This window comes from Ctenocephalides felis, unplaced genomic scaffold (assembly GCF_003426905.1).
Source record: "Ctenocephalides felis isolate EL2017-DRISC unplaced genomic scaffold, ASM342690v1 CF-g0.4_SCAFFOLD_03573, whole genome shotgun sequence".
Lineage (NCBI taxonomy): Eukaryota > Metazoa > Arthropoda > Insecta > Siphonaptera > Pulicidae > Ctenocephalides > Ctenocephalides felis.
Window position 1 is genome coordinate 17933189 of NW_020539727.1, and position 22115 is coordinate 17955303.

Genomic DNA, 22115 nt, shown 5'->3' on the forward strand with positions numbered 1-22115 from the left:
TCTTAAATATTTTTCACTGCTAAATATCTAAAAACTATTCGTATTCTAAATAATAATCTACTTTAATCAACAATCTTTTTCAATATGATAAAAAATTTCACCAAAAAATACATTCATTATTTCAAGCATAGAGTTTATATATTATATTGTCTAGGGAGTAACGCTTTGATTAGACATTTGAAGCATAGAGTATGTTTATAGAAAGATGAGACATTAATCAAATCGCGTTGATAATTAACAAGTGGCGCGTTTTTTTCAAATAAATAATAATTCTCTATTCGCTCAGAGCGTGACTGCAGCGCCCATGCAGCGCCGGAATAAATATGAACTAACTAAGGCTATCAGTGTGTGGTTTTTATGGGTTTTATATGTTTGTTAAAGAAAAAAGATATTAAATAATTGTTATAAATAATAATAAACATTATACAATAATAATGTGAGCGCTCAATGTTTATTGAAATTATTAAATTTACTTCAACGCACTTAAAACATAGTTAAGTGTAATGATTAATTTAATAAAGAAATGCAGTAAACATTTTTAAGGTTAAGTGCCTTAAAGCTTATGTCATGAGCTCGGAATAGTTCTTGATAAAAACAATATAATAATGATAAAAATATTTTATCAATAGAATAAGTAAATAATAAATAAATTTACTCATTCTTTTATTATTTTTGTTCAAACTAAAGACTTAGACATTATTATAAAGACATGATTTAGGCATTATTATAAAGAGAAGACCCATCAAATAAAATTGCAGGAAAAAAAGCGACTTTAACTTTTCGAGTCTTGTAAATTGAAGGAAATATTGTTGACTAGTAGGTTGGACTCAATACTTCGTCCGATTCACTGCAAATGCGATCATAGGGCTTGGGAACCCACGGTGATCCATCAACACTACAAATATATATTTTGCATTATTTCAGCATTGTATTAATTAAACTGATTGTAAAATAAACATTTTACGCTATGTGATAACTTTTATTTTTCTTTTAATCATAAAATTACATTTATTATATAATAACATGTAATTAATAGATAGATAATAGTTATACATAATCAATATACAATATATAAATATATATTTATCATTATTTCAGCCTTGTATTAATTACATTGTTTGCAAAACAATTTTTTCTAGTAAGCATTAAATTTTGATAAAATAACAATTTATTGACTTAAAATTTTTCTTACGTTATGATACTTACTTTATTCTTCTAACCGCAGGAATCCACTTTTCCCGTTGATTTTCTTTCCACTTATCTGTAGGAAATGTATAGAATTTGCAGTCACTTTTTTTGCTCTTATTTCTACAACCCACTACACAACAGCTTTGGTGGCTCATTCTTAATTATCTTATTTAAATTTGAAATAAACAAATATTGTATGTGTTTTTCTTTAAAATTTCTGTCATAATGACCTACTTTAATGCTCAAAGTAGCCACAACGAACGCTTCGGTCGATTTGACTTCCCCTTCCATGCCTTCGCACATAGCCAATATCTCAGCAGTCTGCAAACGGTTTTATTATTAACAATATTAACATTAATATTAATTTCTCAAAAAATACTTTTTTCAAATATCGAAAATAATTTAGATTTTAATTTTGAATTTAAAAATTCGGTATATAAAAAGTATGAAATAAGTTCCTTCATTCTAGCACCGCTGGATTTAGTTTTCTTTATTTACTTTTTAAATATGTTTATATAAACGTCGTCCACCAATTCATAAGCTCTTATATTTTGTTTATAAAATGTGAATAATAACTACAGTAGTCATAATAATCTATTTGAACATTTAACAAATTATATTAATAATTATCAATATAAAAGCGTTGAAAATTTCTCAAATATTTCATTACAGTACGGGAAGTTTGAGCAATTTGCCTTAAGGCACGATGTCATACACCACTAATTTCTAATAATAATGGGGCGTATCTACGCCGTACGAAATAATGCGAGTATAAGTGAAGAAATCATATGGGTAACAAAGTGATTTTTTTTATATTTTCGAAATAAAATGCACGAATTGAAAAGTGGCTTTGTTGAAAAGATTCAATGAATAATCGTAGTCATAATTTAAATTAGGCTTGCACCGAACATTCGGTTACTATTAACGATTGTATAAATGGTTATATAAACGAACAAGTGAAGAACTCTTTTCTCAATATTCAAAGTATGCGTTATTGTTATATGTTTATGTTAAGAATCATTCAACGATTACATAAAGTTATTCAATATGTTTAATCTGAACATTTCTAAATAAAGAGATATTATAGGCTCTTTATCGTAAATACCAACAATATTTTTGATCAGGTTTCATTTATACTATTATGATTAGCCTTCCTAATATATAAGAAACTAGCAAACCCGACAAACTCCGTTTCGCCACCAGATGGTTTCGTGAGAAAGATGAAGAAATTTTTTGTTTCTTTTATATTTGAAAAGGAAAAATTTGATTTTATTACACAACAGTAATGAATTTATTTCGATTACAAAAATGAAGTGTTTTTTAGTTGGACTTCTATAAGTAAATGACAGTGAATCCGCAAATTATCCGTTTCATTGAAGTGCTCTTTGGTAAACCACATTTTTTGTTTTCTGGTCTGACGTTAACACAAAGAAAGCGGATGGTTTCCTAACTCGTGAACAGGCAACGTAAAACTGCCCATGTGAAAAACAATGATTTTATAAATAAATCTATTTTAAATTTATCCCGCAAACACTAAGCGATTTGCTTTGCAACTTGTTATTGCGAGCGCAAGGCGAACTGAAAATTGCAATCGTTTGAAGTCAAACGGAAGACCAGTCAGAATCATTGGTATGTCACCAAATCGCCAGCAATTTTTGATTGAATGGTGAAATTCAGTGCGTGTACATCATTATTCTTTGCGGTAAGAATTGCTCGTTGACTTAACCAAGCATAATTCTGATAATTCTCACTAATGTCATTACTCGAATTTTTAATTACGGTACGTGTAGTTCCAGAAATTTGCATTAAGGCACCCTAATTTTCTTAGCTATAAACCTTGCGGAGACCTTTCCAACGAATGCAAAATTGTCGAAATCGGTTCGTGCGTTCTGGAGTTAAATCGTCAGAAAGGAAAACCCGACTTATTTTTATATATATGTAGATAATATTGTGTTTATAAAATAGAATATTGAATGTTTATGAAAGAAATAATTTGAAATACATTTATATATCTGTAAAGAATCGCTTTTTGATTTATTTTCGTATCACATATAAGTATTCGGTATTCGTCCGAAAAGTGTAAATGGTGCCAAATTCTCCAAATAAGGAGTAACCGAATGGACGTAGCAAGCCTAGACATAAAAATAAAAATTTAACAACTGCGAATAGTATTTTCATCGATACGAACGAGTTTATGCTCTAAAAACCTGTCGAATAGTTGCCGAATATTCGGTATTCGGTCTCCGGAGCATGCAGAATATTCGGTATTCGGCATTTTGTCGAATATATTATTCGTTTCAAGCCTAATTTAAATTGTTTTGTTATTGGCCACAACACTAGAACAAAAATGTGTTGCCCAAGGGGGTATTCTAGTGTAGAGCGATTAATTTTAGGTATTTTTTGAAGTGTCGTAAAAGAAAGCAATGAATGTTTTTACTATCCATTTTTTACCACTTGTTTATTAATATTATTAAAATACAAAACAAAAATTAAAAAAGAAAAAAGTTGAAAATTGTGAAAACTGGCAGCTGATGACGTGGGTGGTCTCAAAAAATTGGCACCACAGTCTTAACATGATTTCAGCCCTCCTAGCCATCGGAAAGACAAAAAATAAAAATATTAATCTACAATGATGTCGCAAGCGCCCGAACTAGCGATGAGTAAAAAAAATTTTTTTTACAAATTGGTGACGGTTTGAAGAAAAGTGTTTTTTTAACTGTTTTTTGAGTTTCTCGATTTTTTCAAAAATAGTAAAAATTGGAAATTTAGGGATAATCCTATTTCGGGCTATAGATAGGTGTATAAACAAGACTCTCTGAACATTTCAAGTGAATCGGCCGATTAAAACTCGAGAAATCGTGTCAACAGGACTGAAAAAGTCTGTTCTGAGAAAAACGCATATAAAGTTTTGCGTAAAGCCAAACCAGTATGGAAGGCCAAGTCAGTAAAATGCCTATATCTCCGAAAATATTTCAAATTTTCAAAAACCTTCTCGTACTTATATTCTTAGATAGTTAAACTTTGAAAATATGAAATAAAAAAAATCGATTTTTTGAATTTCTACACTAGAATACCCCCTAAAAGCGCTATACAATTTTGAGACATGGCCATAAGAAATTTTATTGATTCGCATGTTGTGTTATCAGTTAGACAAATATATATTAACACGTTGACGGACAGTAGGAACAAGCGAAGTTCGAAAATTGACACTATATGTTTTTGTGATTTTAGAATGTTAGAAGTATAGTTTACTCTTTCTGCTTAAATAAACTTAATTTTGATTAATTTAGTACCTTTAATTAGGTTGCGGCTATAACAGCAAAAATTTAAAAACGTAAATGACAGGTTTAATGGTTCAAACAAGCAATTTTGTATGCAACAAAGTATTTTTGGGAGTTTTACACGAAATGTTAGTTCTTAATCAACAAAAATAAATAAATGACAAAAAAAAATTATTATAATTTTATAATGATTATACATTATTTTCGGTATGCCATGTTTCAAAGCATGGTGCAGGACACAGTGCAGGTTTTGACATGCAAGTCTTGCAGCAATATGATGTTTCCTTCCTTATTCCCTGTTTATAACATTGTTTACAGTGCTGAAAATATGTTTTTCGCTGATAATTTCAGGAGGTAAAATTTTCTCAGGAAAATGCTGTGTTCTATTGTTGTTGATTCATTGGTTTGGATTTGTGCACGTTTAAATTGAACCAAAGTTCTTCCATCCCGTTTATTATCTATACCAGTTAGAGATCGTATGATTGCTTCCCTGTACTCTATATACTTCATTTGAGAACCTGTCTTTTCTTTAAAGATGTAGAAAAAATTCCATACTGCTACATCCAGTAGATGAAAGATTACCTTTTCTGTTTAAAGTATAAAATGAACTAGTGGGGTGGGTGGCATCGTGCCTTAAGGCAAATTGCTGGAACTTCCCGTACAGTAACGAAATGTTCGAGGAATACTGAATGTTTTCAAATAGATTATTATAAATATTGTAACATTGTCTAATATTTATAAGAATTATATAAACTGAATTGCAAAGTTGAAATTATTTGTTTCAACAAAAAACTAAAAAAAAAAAAAAAAAAAAATGGAACAAAAATTTTTTTTTCCAAAATCAATTATTTTGTTAAGACAAGCAGAAAGTTTTTTGAATCATTCAAATCGGACGCTTAGTTCTTTCAAAAACTGCCACTTTTTACATATTTACCTTCATATCTTCGAAATGGCTGGCCTGCCTTTGCCAAAAACTAATAAACACTTCTCCCAATCAATACTAATTGATTGTTTTTTAGATCATTCAAGTCGGATACTCCGTTCTCTCAAAAATTCGATTTCTATTTTCCGCACTCTTTGCTCCGTATCTCCGAAACGGCTGGACCTGCCTCTGCCAAAAACTAATCAGCTCTTTTCCCTATTAATAGGAATCGAATGTTTTTTGAACGATTCAAATCGGTTCATCCGTGCGCCCTAAAACGTGACTGGAAATTTGTATCCACACATACATACACACACACACACACACATACACACACACACACACACACACACATCCATTTTTTCTGAAGTATGCCAAAACGTTCAGAAACCTTCAAAACGTCGAGAAATTTTCTGAAGTATGCCAATAACATACCAGTATAGTTATATAAATAATAATAAATATCGTTAAACGTATCAATAAGAACTATAAATTCAATAGAAAACACGATCGCACTACTCCCTTCACAACCATGTGCATACTGAATCTGCAACTCGTATAACAGGTGAAATATGAACTTCAACCTAAAAAGATGTTTTCAAAACACGACACTATGCTTCTACGTATACGCCAGTAAGTGCACATTTGGGCTGCTATAGCCGTAGTGTCTAAAAACGACCGTTTCGTTTTGGACGGCTATAGCAGTCATGCCGCATTGTGAACTTCACTTTGACGGCTACAGCCGCAATTGTCCGTCAACGTGTTAATATTAATTTTGTAGCAATGATACACACACGCAAGTATTTGTTGAGGTGGCGCTTTTTGCTTTTGCACATTTATTATTATTATTATTTACATTTATAACAATGGGCTCAAAAAAGAAAAGGAGGTAAATATTCGAAATTTATCAGGATGACGAGGATAACACATCAATTTTATTGAAGAAAAATGTCTTTATTGTGGTAATAAACGTTTTCAAGTGTTGATTTAACTTATATTCAGAGCACACAAATAATCAAAACAAAAACTCAAAAATGTGAGAACTAAATATAACACATAGTTATATATCAAAATAAAATAAATGCAAAGTATCTTTATAATTCTTTTTCATTTATTTTATTTTAATATCAAATTAAAAAAAAAATTGTTATATAACTATGTATGTCAGCTAAATTCTGAACCAGTGGTTGCTAATCCACTGGTTAATACTTATCATAAAAAAATCAAAATATGAAAAAAAATTATAAAATAATATATTATGTAACAATTGCCTTGTTTATCAATAAATGCATATAATTAAATGTTTACTGTATATTTCATACAAATTGTACATTACATGCAAGAATACTTTATGACAAATATTTAAATTCAATTTAACAAATAGTTTAGATTCATTGATTTTCATCACGCTCCCAACTACGTCTCATTTAAATTGCCTGATTGATTAAATTCCTTATTGCATATTTCACATTTGCAACGCTCTCCTTTACGAATAAGCATGTGCCGTTTCAAGCTTCATAATTGTGTGAATGTCTCACTGCATATTTAACATTTATAAGGTTACTCTCTGTTATGAATCAGCATGTGCTTCTTCAGATTATATAAATATGCAAATGTCTTATTGCATTGATTGCACTCATGGGGGCGCTCACCAGTGTGAATGAGCATGTGCCTTTTCAGATGGCTTGAACATATAAATGTCTTTTTGCAAATATTGCACTCATGGGGGTTCTTATCGCTGTGAATGAGTATGTGAGATTTCAGAGCCCCTGATTGTATGAATGTCTTCTTGCATATACTGCATTCATAGGGACGCTCACCACTGTGGATGAGCATGTGAGATTTCAGATCTCTTAATTGTTTGAATGTCTTATTGCATTGATTGCACTCATGAGGCCGCTCACCAGTGTGAATGAGCATGTGCCTGTTCAGATGGCTTGAATATGTAAATGTCTTTTTGCAAATATTGCACTCATGGGGACGCTCACCGCTGTGAATGAGCATGTGAGGTTTCAGAGTACTTGAATGTGTGAATGTCTTTTTGCATACACTGCATTGATAGGGACGCTCACCACTATGAACGAGCATGTGTTTCTTCAGATTGTCTGAATATGTAAATGTCTTTTTGCAAATATTGCACTCATGAAGGCGCTCACCAGTGTGAATGACCATGTGCCTGTTCAGATTTCTTAAAAATCTGAATGTCTTTTTGCATATATGGCATTCATAGGGACGCTCACCACTGTGAATGAGCATGTGTCTTTTCAGATTACCTAATTGTATGAATGTGTTCTTGCATATACTGCACTCATGGGAGCGCTTACCACTGTGAATGAGCATGTGTCTTTTCAGATTAGTTACAGTTATGAAAGCCTTATTGCATATACTGCACTCATGGGAGCGCTTACCACTGTGAATGAGCATGTGTCTTTTCAGATGAGTTACAGTTATGAAAGCCTTATTGCATATACTGCACTCATGGAGGCGCTCACCACTGTGAATGACCATGTGTGTTTTCAGCTGGTAAAATCGTTTGAATGTTTTCTTGCATACATTGCATTCATGACGACGTTCATCACTATGAGTGAGCATGTGAGTTTTCAAACACTTGATTGATTGAAAGTCTTCGGACATTTCACATTTGTAAGGACGTTCTTCACTAGGTTTAGGCATATGATCAACCATATGTTTTGTTAGATGATGCGATTCTGCAAATGATTGATTACAATGTCACAATCATAAGACTCCTGTTTGACTTCGTCTTCAATTGTCACCTCGGAATTCATGAATCTTTCTAAACACGTGTCATTATCCTCAGAACACGATTCAGATTTAACAATAGCATTAGGGACATCAAATTCATTATCATTTTCGCTTTTAATGTTTTCAGCTGAATATTCTGGTGGTTCAATTTTAATTGCCAAATCATTGTTATACATAATTGTTTCGTCTGACATTTTTAATGCTTATACTCACTAAATATTTACGAAATAATTCTTACGAAATAATAATCTAATCAATGCTTTAAAATATTACATATTTCAACTAAAATTTAATTCATTATTTGACAAGTGAAGCATAGAGCAATGCTTTTAGAAAGATGAGACGTTTACCAAAGCGCGTTGATATTTAGTAAGTGGCACCCTTTTCAAATGCATTATCCATAGTTAAACAAATATAAATTGGCATTATCGTTCTTTATGTCTGAACTGGCAACAAACGTCTTTATTATTAATTCCAAAATGATTATTACCTAGACAATAGGGAACGGGCAAGCTCATAAAAATGTCAGTGAAAACGCCATGACTTCTCGGGGTGGCGAAAAAGTGCAAACAAGGATTCCAAACAAGATGGCGTTTGACAGGTTTTATTTCGTATTTTGACAGGTTTTATTCAAACTTATGTGCTTGTTAAAGATGGTTATTGCTTCTTATAATCGCAATTTTTATTTATTCTAATAATAATGCGGCATATCTGAGTCACCAATCATGTGCGTAATATTAAGTGAAGAAGCGCATGAATAAGAAAGTGAATTTTGTTATAATTAACGTTAGAAGAAATAAATTGCTTCGTTGGATAGATTCATTGAGGTATGTACTCATAATTAAAATGTATTTGCTATTGACCACCATATTAAAACAAACATGTGTTGCTTAAAGGTATGATGAAATTTTCAGACAAGGCCATAAGATATTTTATGATTTGCATGTTGTGTTATCAGCTGAACAAAGTTTAGATCTTTCTATTAGTACTTTGTTGCAGAATGAATCTCATATTTGATAGGATGTCAGGACTTACAGATTTCTACACTGCAATTTGATTTGATTAATTGTTTTGTATTATTGCATTACTGCAGGTATGTTTTGTTTTATTGCATAAAAAGTATTACTTTTAAAAGTTTTAGGAAGCTATTGTATCAGTAAATGCACGGTTGAAGAATTTCTCCAAAATTTTATACCGATGAGCAGTATTTGCTAATATTGATAGAAGAGGGTCTCCTCCATAGATTGGTAATTTTTGTGTGAATTTAATATTACATACCTGTTAAAATTTTATACTTTAAATTATATGCTCTCAATGTTTTTTCTTTCAGATTAATTTAGGTACATATAAGAAGTATTCATCTTTGATTTCCAAAAGCTTTCAATTTATGTATTACATATAACATTTATGTACAGTTATATTATTATACAAGCTAACAGTCATGCTACATATATATTTAATCTAATATAAATTAACATTTCTTTCATTTACCATCCCCATCTTATCCAATAATGAAAGTTTGAAGATTCACCAAATAGGACATAAAAAAACAATATTTTCACCAGAAAATTGATAGTCCTTTGGTATATTACATAGAAGTTTTTAAAATTTTCATTCTGTGTATGACTCATTCTACATGTATACGCACACTAGCTTCAAAGTGAGTTTAATTAATATCTCCTGGTGAAAATAATCCGTTTTAAATTTAATTTTAAACAAATAGCATATGCACAAGTACTGCTATATTTATTAATTTGTCTAACTCAGTCCATATTGATGAAAATCCTGACTATAAAGTACAATTAAAAACTTTGTCTTTTTTACTCATGAATTTACCTTTGTCAGTTAATACAGCACATCCAGATTTTACTTTTTTTTATTACGCCCGAGAGTACATTAATTTGGGTTGGAGTGATTCTGCCTAAGCCCACATTATTAACAAATGAAATAAAGCCATCTGGAGTGCAAATAAATAAGAACCTACTTTCAAATACCCTGGAAACTACCAACGAATGAATCTGAAAAGTAAAACCTAAAGCAATATAACTAATTTCTAACTTTCATAATTAGTGTTTTCTAAGAATCAAACTCACAAATGGATTTTTAATAATGTTTTTATGCATGTAAATATGATCATTTAAGCAAATATTGATTTAATTTACTAAAGCCTCTTCAAACTTTGAACTTTCAATATTTTTTCTGATTGAATATCCTTCCTGAATGTAATAGTATGCATATTGGTAGTAGCAAACAAAATTTATTTTGAATTTCATTATTCTTACCTCTGTTATTGTAAAATCATAAAAAATAAATGATGAAAATATGTAAGAAATATGAATTATTAAATGTTTAACCTAAAAATGCACGTTTTACGTCAAAACAAATATAGTGACAGCAAATTCAACTCATAAATGTGTCATCCGCCATATTTGTTGGAATCCAAGTTGCACTTAAAATCCGCTAGAGGAGAGCTTGCCCGTTCCCTATATAATCAGTTTGGTTCAGTTATCAAGCAAGTGGCGCGTCTTTTCAAATTCTTTATGGTTAACTATGTCTCTACTGCTAAAAACAAACTCTCTGCTTGAAATGTCAAATAATCAATATAATTTAAGTTGATATCATTTAGTATATTTTAGAAGATTGTTGATTAAAGTAGATTCTTTAGAATACGAATATTTTTTAGATATTTAGTAAGTACAAGTAATGAAAGTATTTCAAAATGTCAGAAGAAACATTTAAGTCTATGAATGATCAAGCAATTAAAATTGAACCACCAGAATATTCAGCAGAGGACATTAAATATGAAATTGAGGATGAATTTGATGCTCCTGATGCCATTGTTGAATCTGAATCGTGTTCTAAGGACGATGATACGTGTTTAGAAAGATTCATGAACTCCGAGGTGACAATTGAAGATGAAGTCAAACAGGAGTCTTTTGACTGTGACATTTGTAATCAATCATTCGCAGAATCACATAATCTAACAAACATATGGTCGATCACATGCCTAACCATAGCGAAGAACGCCTTACAAATGTGAAATCTGTCAAAAGGATTTCAAAAAATCAGCTGCTTTGAAAAAACACATGCTTACTCATAGCGATGAACGTCATTACAAATGTGGAATGTGTGAAAAGACTTTCAAACAATCAAAAGGGTTGAAAAGACACATAAAAATACATTCTGAAGAACGTGTCTTTGAATGCAATGAATGCGATAAGACATTCAGATATTCAAGTAATCTGAAAAATCACATGTTGATACACAAAAGGGTATACCCTCCTCAATGCACTATATGCAAGAAGACATTTCGTCGATCAAGTAATCTGAAAACCCACATGGATATACATAGAGGAGTACGCTCCCATAAATGCTCTATCTGTAATAAGACATTCACACAAACGAGTAGTCTAAACAGTCATATGCTCATTCACAGTGGTGTGCGCCCCCATGAATGCAACATTTGCAATAAAACATTCACTGAATCAGGTGCTCTGAAACGTCACATGCTTATTCACAATGGAGTTTACCCTTATAAATGCAGTATATGCAATAAGACATTCACACGATTGGGAACTCTGAAAAGTCACATGCTCCTTCACAATGGTGAGAGCCCCCATGAATGTAAATTATGCAGTAAGACATTCACAGAATTAGGTAGTCTGAAACGGCACATGCTCTTCATTCACAGTGGAGTACGTGCCCATAAATGCGATATTTGTAATAAGACATTCACAGAATTAGGTAGTCTGAAAAGTCACATGTACCTTCACAGCGGGGTGAGCCCCCATGAATGCGATATATGTAATAAGACATTCACACGATTAAGTATTTTGAAAAAACACAAACTGATTCATAATGAAGAGCAGGAGTATTTTGAAGAAACACATGGCACTTCATAATCGGAAGAGTGAAGAAAATCCATGAAATCTTAACATATTTGTTATATTGAATTTAAATATTTAAAAACATAAAATATTCTTAAATCCAAAATGTTCTATTCTTAAATATAAAAATAGTATGAAATATAGAGTAAACATTACATAATATATATTTTTTTGATAATCAAGGCAATTGTTACATATAAAATTATTTTATATATTTTTTTTTAAATTTTGATTTTTATAAATTAAGTATTAATAAATAGAATTAGTGATGAGCCGATGCGAAAATTTCAAATGATAAAAGTGATATAATTTACTAAAATTAATCATTGCTTTTTCCTATGTTAGAAAAACAAGTTATTAAATTATTCAGATATAAATATTTTTTAAATTTTTAATCAATATTCTTTTTAACGCACTATTTCCAATTGCTAATGATTAGTGAATTAGATTTAAAAAAAATACTATTATAAAAGTTGATATTTAGATCAGATTGTGAATTAGATTTAAAAGAAATACTATCAAGAAAGTTGATATTTAGATTAGATTGTAAATTAGATTTAGAAGAAATACTATTATGAAAGTTGATATTTAGATTAGATCATGAATTAGATTTAAAAAAAATACTATTATGAAAGTTGATATTTAGATTAGATTGTGAATTAGATTTAAAAAAAAAATACTATTAAGAAAGTAGATATTTATATTACATTGCGAATTAGATTAAAAAAAATACTATTATGAAAGTTGATATTTAGATTAGATTATGAATTAGATATAAAAAAAATACAATTATGATAGTTGATATTTAGATTAGATTGTAAATTAGATTTAATAGAAATACTATTATAAAAGTTGATGTTTAAATTAGATTATGAATTAGATTAAAAAAAAGACTATTAAGAAAGTTGATAATTAGATTAGATTGTGAATTAGATTTTTAAAAAATACTATATGAAAGTTGATATTTTGATTAGATTTCATTAGACATTTACATTAGGTTTGAATTGAGTGAAAAACCATGGACTATGACTTTTTGAAAAGAGTGAAATATATTTAACAAATATATATATTTGACCCTGCTCTTAATTTGTAATATAATTATTTTATTTGATAATATAATGATGTCAGAAATAAAATAATATAAATAGATAATAAGAATAATATAGATCAGAAATAATATAAAAGATAATGATGCAAAAAGAAATAAAATAAGAGAAAAAATGCAATGTTTGTCATTGTGAAAATAAACGATAAAAATTGCGAAATACTGTCTTATTATTTCATATCTCTTAAAAGTTATCACACAGAAAAATAAGTCTGTATTTATCATTTTATGAATAGTCTGTATTTCTCAATGATATCCATAAATTATCACTAAACTATAATATATATATATATATATATATATATATATATATATATATAATATATATGTGTGTATATACACACACATACATATATATATATATATATATATATATATATATATATAGGGTATCCCAGAACTCAACGTCAAGCCGAAACTGAGAGATAGTATTGATCGTAACTATCATGAAAAAAATTATATTAAAAATTATGAGCTTCCCAGTGCAACTCAACGCTCAAGCCATCATTTTTCGATTATTATGGTCATTTTTTTATTAATTCTTTTAATTTAATCTTTAGACCCGTAACCGTAAATAACATATCTAGGACCACGGTTAAAAATAATATCACAATCGGCGCAAGTTTTCTACAATTAGGATTATTTGGTAAACTATGAATCTGGTTTGTTAGGACACTCTTATTTTTGGAACTTGAAAATGGGTTCCTGGAAACAAAGATTTAGTAACAATCACTATCTAAATTTCAAGAAAGTTATAAGATAGACAATTTTAACTTACACTTTTTGTATCTTATCAGCTCCGTTCAGATCCGCCTCAAGATAATTTTCATTTGTATTTTTTTTTACAAATAACGATTAGCATTTGTGCAAATTGGTTGGCGCGGATACAAATAAAAGTGATAAAGTATTAAATATATTGCATTGGTTGAATTTATATATTTATATAAGTATAATAATTAAGATTTATGCAATTAATCTTTTGAAATGGGAGGATATTTTTTAATTATTTTCATGTAAGTATTTTGAATAATTATTTTATAAATTTAATTTTAAAAATAATTATGATCAAATTTTGATTTATCACATCCCAAAGCGACTTTTGACACAATTTTTTTCAAATTTTGAAATTTTTTTTAAATTGAACGACTTCAAAGATAAAAAATCGGCTCACACATATACACACATACTTTTTCCAAATTTGGTCTCATTCGATTCATATTGTCGAGAAAACATAAAATTGGCAAATCGGATTTCTGATGAAAATAAACTTTTTCTGGCAGTTAATAATACAGTGTAAACTGTTTTAAAACTATAGAGTTTAAAATTTATAGAATTTTTAGAATATATAACAAAATTATAACAAAACAATATAACAAAATTTATAGAATATATTCTATAAATTTTGTTCTTTTGGGTCTAAGAGGGTGAGTGATCGTCACCCAATTAGACCCAAGTGAATTTATTTGGATGAAATAATAAGAAATAAAATTAGATGAGAAATTATTCATGATTATATTTGTTACCAGGGCCGTTCCTGCCTTGCATCCGATGCATGCAAAAAATGCGGGCGCACGCCTTAGGGGGCGCCAAAACGAGTTTCGGAAATTAAATTTATATTATTTATATTTTTTATTATTTATATAAAATCTAGAATACTTGATAAATTATAATGAGTACTCTAACTGAACTATAGATACGGAGACTGCAATGTGATATTAGTAGAAACAATTAACCTATTAATTACTCTGCAAATGAGTAAATAACAACTCTGTTTATTGCTTAATCTAAACTTATTCAATTTTTTCTTTTGTTTGAAGTTACCATGGAATCGAAAAAGAAATTATCTAGTTTGCCCATAAGCGCAAAGCTGCGAAAGATTAAATTAATTATTGGGCATTATTGACGAAAAACTACGAGCTGATTTTGTTGAAACAGAACTTGTTAAAAAATATAAATAAATTATAATCGGGAAAATAAAAAATGGGGAGTCATTTCTTAGAAAATGGCATGTTTATTCCGAAAAATTGAATTGTAACTTTTGTTTTTGTTGCAAATGTTTCGCATCTGATGAACTTTGAATGTTAAAGACATGCGTGGTTAGAGTTATGGAAATGAAACAAATATGAAAAATGAAAGCAAAATTTACTTTGGAACGAAATTCTTAAGGCTTTTTTTATACCTTGTGGTGTCCATACTCTAAACTTGATAATTATTAACTCTGCAGAAATAATACATATCAAATATAATTAGTTTTTTGTCAATATAGTTCAAGAAATGAGTATTTTCTTTGCATTTTTTACTCATTTTTGGACAATACTTCTAAAATAAAAAAATAATAATAAAATTTAACTTTAAAACAACAATCTGATAATCTGAATATAACGAGAAAGCAAGGATGAATACAATTCGGCTCCTACGATTTCAATAAGGAGAAGTTTACGACGCAATTTTGGATATTGTGAAAAATAAAATTACATAAAAAATTAAAAAATCCAATATGAAATACGAGTGTTATGATTGAAAACGACAAGCTAGTTTTCTTTAGCTGTCTTGGCATGATTTGCTCAATAGAATAAATCGCACAATAAATAAGTAAAATGTTTCAAAACCCAAATATTAATATTGCACATACGTTAAAAATAATTGAAAATTTAAATATATTTGATTATAATCAACCCGCAAATTACCTCGATTTTCTACATACATTTAAAATTAATGTATTTTATACTCTTTTAAATTATATCTTATTTTTTGTGTACTAAATCTAATCAAATTAAAAATTACTTTAATTTTAATGATAAACTGTTAAAACAGTTAAAATTAATAGGGGGGGGGGGCGCTAGAAAAAAAGTTGCATGCGGGCGCAAAGGACCCCAGGACCGGCCCTGTTTGTTACTATACAATTTTTGTATGAATGGATCTAAATTGTATTTCCAATATTTATTTTTATCAATTTAGTGCAGTACAATTATGGTTTTGTCCTTCCTATGCTTTCGAAAGTGTTGCCTTTGTGGCCACAAATGGTAAAGAGCATGTATGTGTCACCACTGGAGAAGCAACAACATCAGCAGTTGCATGGAATACATTCGTCAACCCCAACGAAGGTTATACAATTTATTATGAATTTGTATAGTTTGTTCACTGTTACTAAATAATATAATTTCATCTGTTTTTCAAATTTTAGTCTTCTTTAAATTTTCTGTTAAGGACATAATTAGTTGTTCTGATTCTAAGGATTCCAAATTAAACTCTGTTTGAACAAAAGTTTTAATAGTTATTACTTATTTATGATAATACTATAAATTGATTTTCTAAACTGTTGACGGATCGGGAATTAATTCTTATTAATTAAATTGATTATTTTTTCATTGGACAGATACCATTTCAGTAAAATATTTGCCGGAACGATCACGAAATCTTTTATGGGAACACAAATTGAATGAAAACGTATGGAAAAAGGACAGTAGCACTAAATTCTACTTTGCACCAAGGACTGATTCTGTCTGGAATGGTTTTGTATAATTTTAGTTGTTTTGAATAATATCCTATTACTGTTTTTTTTGAACTAACAGAATTTTTAATATATCGTTTGATTATTACCACTTAAATTTACATTCAACTATGTTACAATATTTGAAATAAAAATACTTGCATTTTCAGAGTTCGAAGAAAGAAGTATGAATCCATCAAATGAAAAAACTCTTATAGATTTTCCAAAATATGCAATCAATGATCAACAAATGTATATAAGTGCTTCGTTTAAAGTAAAATCCGATGCCCATGTCATGTTTTGCGAAAATGAAAATTTCAATTATAGCAAATGTTACATGGTCATAATATCGGGATACGATAATACAAAATCTATAATTCGAAAATGTGAAAAGGGGATTCCACCAAAATATTCTAGCGAATGCAATAATGGAACTGTAACAAATCACGTTATTGTAAGTTTCTTATTATATTAAAGAGAAATTCATATAATGTACGTCAAAAAATTATATATATTATGTTTATCAGCAAAATATAATTTTTAGCCACTTCTGAATGAGCGTCACTGGAATCATTTCATTTTTTCGATACGAAAATCTTTCAGAAGCTCTGAAATTAATGTATTCTCACAAAATAATGAAACCGGTGGAATAGAACGAATATTACATTATAATGATACAATGGATCCATTTGATATGAACTGGTTTGGTGTGAAGAGTTATATGAAAAGAGGGCTATGGAAACTACACAATTGTAAGTTTGATAATAATTATTATCGATTGATTATATTATTATATAAGTTATAAAACATCAATAATTATATAACTACATATATTGCATCGTGCCTTAAGGCAAATTGCTGAAACTTCCGGTAACCAAAAAATTAAATTCTTCGGGAAATTGATAATAGTTGCATATAAATTAAATATTTGAAATTATGTATAACTTTTCACAAATTACAAAACATTTATTGAAGTGTTTTTAAATGGAAATTTTTATTTGCAGCAACAGTAATTTGGATACACAAAACGAAACAATCAGGATATTTATTTGAAGATGATTTATTCTTAAATGTGAAAGATAATAAAGTATGTCTGAAGATAACGATGGCCCTTTGTCCGAAATGCAGTTTTCAGTTAGAGCTCGAAAATCAGCATGGAAATATATTTTCTTCAAATACAATCCACGGCGAAAAAGTAAGAGTTAAATATAAATTATGAATAGTTGTAAAATAAAACATTTATGTTTTCAGGTCAAGGATGAATTATTGCACCTGAGAGAACATATTATTCTATTTGATGTTCCCGATGGGCGATTCATGGGAAGGTATAGACTGAAATTTAGTTCAATTGCAAACGGTTGGTATGATGATGTTAATTGGGCAATAAGTGATATTAAAAGCTGCAGCATAGGTAATCATATGGCCTTACAATATATAATATTTAATTATTTAGTGTATTTTAATTTATTATTATTGTAGTTGAGTCCAAGGTTTTACCATTCAAAGGCATTAATTATACAAATCAACAATGTCTACTATTAAACAGAAATATAATGCAATCAATATCGAATTTTTAATTTAAAGGAACAATTGACAAAAAATAGACCACTAAATTGTTCTAAATGGTTTGATTCAAACGCGAATTGTGAAGGAGTTCAACTCGCATCATTAGATGGAAAACAAAGGAGTTGCATTCCCGGATACAACGGAGTCGATTGCAAAAAAGTACTAAAAATCACAGATAATTATTATTAATACCTTTTAATTAATTCGAAAATTGTTGACGCGCAAAAATAACTTAAATATAATACTGAATTAAGAAAAGTATTTGATATAAACAAAACCTTCAATATTTCAGCTAAAACAACGATAAGGCAGAATATTAAAGTTGTAGATCCAAATTATTCTAGAATGAAAATTCGACTCGGATCATTTGATCCTGATGGAAGTTGGGCAGATTATATGACGCTGCAATATCAAGTGTATGATGGAAGTCCTTGGATGAATATTGGACGTCCAGTGCCGATCTCAAAATATAACGAAATCAATATAGATGTACCTTACAAAATAGCAAGGGATAGCTTGAGTATCCATAAAAATAAGAAGGAAATGTTGTTCAAAGTTTTATTGCTTCTGGATGGAAAAAATGAATACAATGATGATGTACAAGGATCAGGGGTGGTAGCAACATGTGACAGTGAAGCTGATGGTAAATTTAGTATAATATAAAAAAATATATATAATAGAAAAATAAATCTAGCAAATAGAACTAAGAAATATATATTTTCTATACAAATATTAATCTCAGTTTGATATATTTTATATTGACGCTAGTAATATATCATTACTCAGAAAAATATTATACGTGAAAATCGTGAAATTTATTTATATGAAAATAGTAATTCATTCAAATTCACTTTTAAATCCCATTTTCATTCATTTAGTTTTATAAATATATAATTGAATTGAATGCGCGAATATTTATATACATGTATATATTATAGGAATTGTAACAGAACCTACAAAAAATAATGTTACTATCTCAATGGTAAGTGATTCATTCAAATTGCACATCAAAACAAAAATTTAATTTAAAAAGTTAATTACTTCTCAAATCTTGAATCAGCATAGGTCAAAAAAAGGATATTGTCCTGTGAATTATTACGACATTACATTACAAGAGGGCACCAGTGCAAACATTGCTACTCGTATCAACGATACATCATATATAATCAGAGATTTAGAACCATATACAAAATACTACATTGAATTCAGAGTGAAAACAAAAAACTTCCAAATACAATTTATGACACTGAAAGGAGGTAACTGTTTAACATTAAACACTAATTCTCTAATTACAAAACAAGAAATAACTGCAGATCCAACCTAAATATTTTTTAGATCTAGGTCCAGTTTTAAACTTAGCAGCATATTCTTTTGATGGTGACAAGTTGTCTTTACGATGGAGAGATCCCGAGATAACCAGAGGAGCACCAATTGAGAAATATTCAATCACAATATCTGATGAAAACAATAGAAATACAAGAACAACCACTGTATATAAATCTGAGGCATCTTGCTTATTATGGGATGGATATTTATGTTCGACAATAAAATCTCTTGATTCAGACGTATACAAAATGAGGTATGTTTGACACATTTATCACAAATTATGAACACACATAAAACACTTGAATCTGATTTAATTCTGAGCTTTTTTCTTACAGGTTCGTGCCGTATCAAAACTTTATAAAGGCGACCCAACTGTGATAGATATATAATCCTCGAACAAAGAAGTATGTTTTTTTAATTAATTTTAGAATTTACAAAATACAAGTCAAATTTGTAATTCAATTTGAAACGTTTAGTTGACTTAATATATGTTATTTGTCATGTTTTATTAATTAAACTGTTACTTTTCTACAACTAAATTAGTTAAAAATCATAAGTGTATCCTTATTAACTTCCCGAAGGAGAAGTTTATGTTTCAGAAATAAATTGGAATTTATAATTTTAGAACCTAGTGCACCATTGAATTTGCGAGTTGACCCAGATCATCATGACACAATAGTTTGGGAACATCCTTGGATTCCTGGTGGAAAAATTGAACGTTTCCAAATATCATGGACACTACGGTCATCTGAACTACTGATTTATCCAAGTAGTAATACATTTCATTGGAATGTTAGTGTATTTGAAGATAAAAAACAATATAAATTCAAGGTGATGTATTTCATTACTGACTATCACTTTAAATTAATTAAAGTTATGCAATTTGCTTTATTTTATTTAGTTGAAAGAATTATCTTCTGCCAGTACTTATAGTGTTAAAGTTGGAGCATGTAATTCCTTCGAAGGAGAAATGGCGGAAATTAAATTGAAGACACCACTTCCAGTTCCAAATCTTAATGTAGAATTGTACGCAACACGACTGGATGCAAATAGAATAGAAATTAATATTCCTCTTAATACAAATAGTTTAGCAAATTCAACTAAAAACAGGTACAATAATAGCAACAATAGACAATGTTGTCCAGGAGTGATATATGGATTATATTTATCAGTGGTTACTATGTGGTCATCCGAGAACCTATGAGTGATAATGTTTCTGAAGACAAAAAAAATTATCACAACCAACAAGAATCTTCATACAAAAAGATATTTCAAGAGGCCGCAGCAGCTGAGAAATCTGATTACGCAACATGGATAGCAAAACGGATGCATATTGTAAAAAATTGCTTCTTACCTAAATTAGACTTGATAGGTTCAAGTTAAAAACTTAACTCATTTGCAGGCAGATATCCTAATAAATCAAAGAGTATTGATTGGCACAAATTCGATTGATGGTGACTTTATGGATTTCGTCTTGTCCGAAGAAACAGGCTACAAAATATCTGTAGTCTTTTATAATACCGATGGTGAGAATTATACATACAAGACCTTGTTCAATGAAAAAATTATAGAAATCAAACAAAGTTCTTCCTTATGGTACCTCCTGCTTTTGCTGATTCCAGTTCTGGCAGTCGTCGTTTTTGTTTGGTAAGTACGAAGTTTATAGAAATACAAATAAGTATTTCTAGCTTTGATTACTGAGGTATTCTAACTAGGTATAAACACGAAAAAACGAATGCAATTCAAAACGATGGAACAGTTTATAATGCCTCTTTGCCTCTTATAAATAAGCAAAATATTCTAAGTCATCCAGTAAGCGAAAAAGATTTTGAAGACTACGTCAGAAGATCCTTATTGGACGGAACTCTGGACAAACAGTTCAAGGTTTAAAAACCCTTCTTAATGCTATTAGCACAGTGTGATCAAAAACACAGGGTCACTTGAAAGATTTTTACAATTTTTTTTAATAATACGTCTTTAATTTCAGGCAATTCCTAAAAAGTTTGATTATTCCGTTTCGAATGCACTTAAACCACAAAATAGGGATAAAAATCGATACATTCACACCTTGCCTTGTAAGTTTCGATATTAATATTTATAACACGATATTCAATTCACAAGTTTTCTTATTCCATTCTAGATGATTGGACGAGTGTAAGATTGGATCCACTTCCAAACGATCCTTGGTCTGATTACATAAACGCAAATTACATTGATGTAAGTTTAAAAATTTCCACACTTTTTTGGCAAAATCTAAACTAACATAATACTCAATATGTAACCTTTTTTAGGGTTTTGAAAAATCCAAGGAATACATTGCAACTCAAGGGCCAAAGGAGAACACTGCCTACGACTTCTGGAGAATGATTCTGCAGGAAAAAGTTCCAGTCATCTGCATGTTGACACAATTACAGGAAAAGAATTTAGTAATGATGCAACATTATAAATTTGTTGCAACAACTGATGATTTCTTGATGGTTAAAATTAATTTCAGGACAAATGCTTCCAATATTGGCCTCCAATAGAAAACGCATGTAAGCTATATGGAAATATTACGATAACCAATTCCGAAACTATAAAAATGAGC

The 22115-nt window shown here is 29.5% G+C and overlaps 1 protein-coding gene and 1 long non-coding RNA gene across 3 annotated transcripts; both read right to left on the reverse strand.

Annotated features, from left to right (window-relative positions):
- Nucleotides 1-6951: 6951 nt before the first annotated feature.
- Nucleotides 6952-8076, reverse strand: LOC113389689 (zinc finger protein 658B-like). The gene has a single exon (XM_026626704.1). It carries the CDS (start codon nt 8074-8076, stop codon nt 6952-6954), a length of 1125 nt encoding a protein of 374 aa, XP_026482489.1.
- Nucleotides 8077-9983: 1907 nt separating this feature from the next.
- LOC113389117 lies at nt 9984-10554 on the reverse strand. Of its 2 annotated transcripts, none has more exons than XR_003368213.1 (2): nt 10437-10554; nt 9984-10172 (listed from the first exon to the last, which is right to left on the reverse strand). It is a non-coding gene; the product is annotated as an uncharacterized LOC113389117 (long non-coding RNA). The 2 variants fall into 2 exon arrangements; XR_003368212.1 differs by lacking the exon at nt 10437-10554 and adding an exon at nt 10248-10323.
- Nucleotides 10555-22115: the final 11561 nt, after the last annotated feature.

Excerpts from the sequence above, each read along its gene's own strand:
- LOC113389689 (XM_026626704.1), bottom strand. The coding sequence starts at position 8,076 with ATGGTTGATCATATGCCTAAACCTAGTGAAGAACGTCCTTACAAATGT.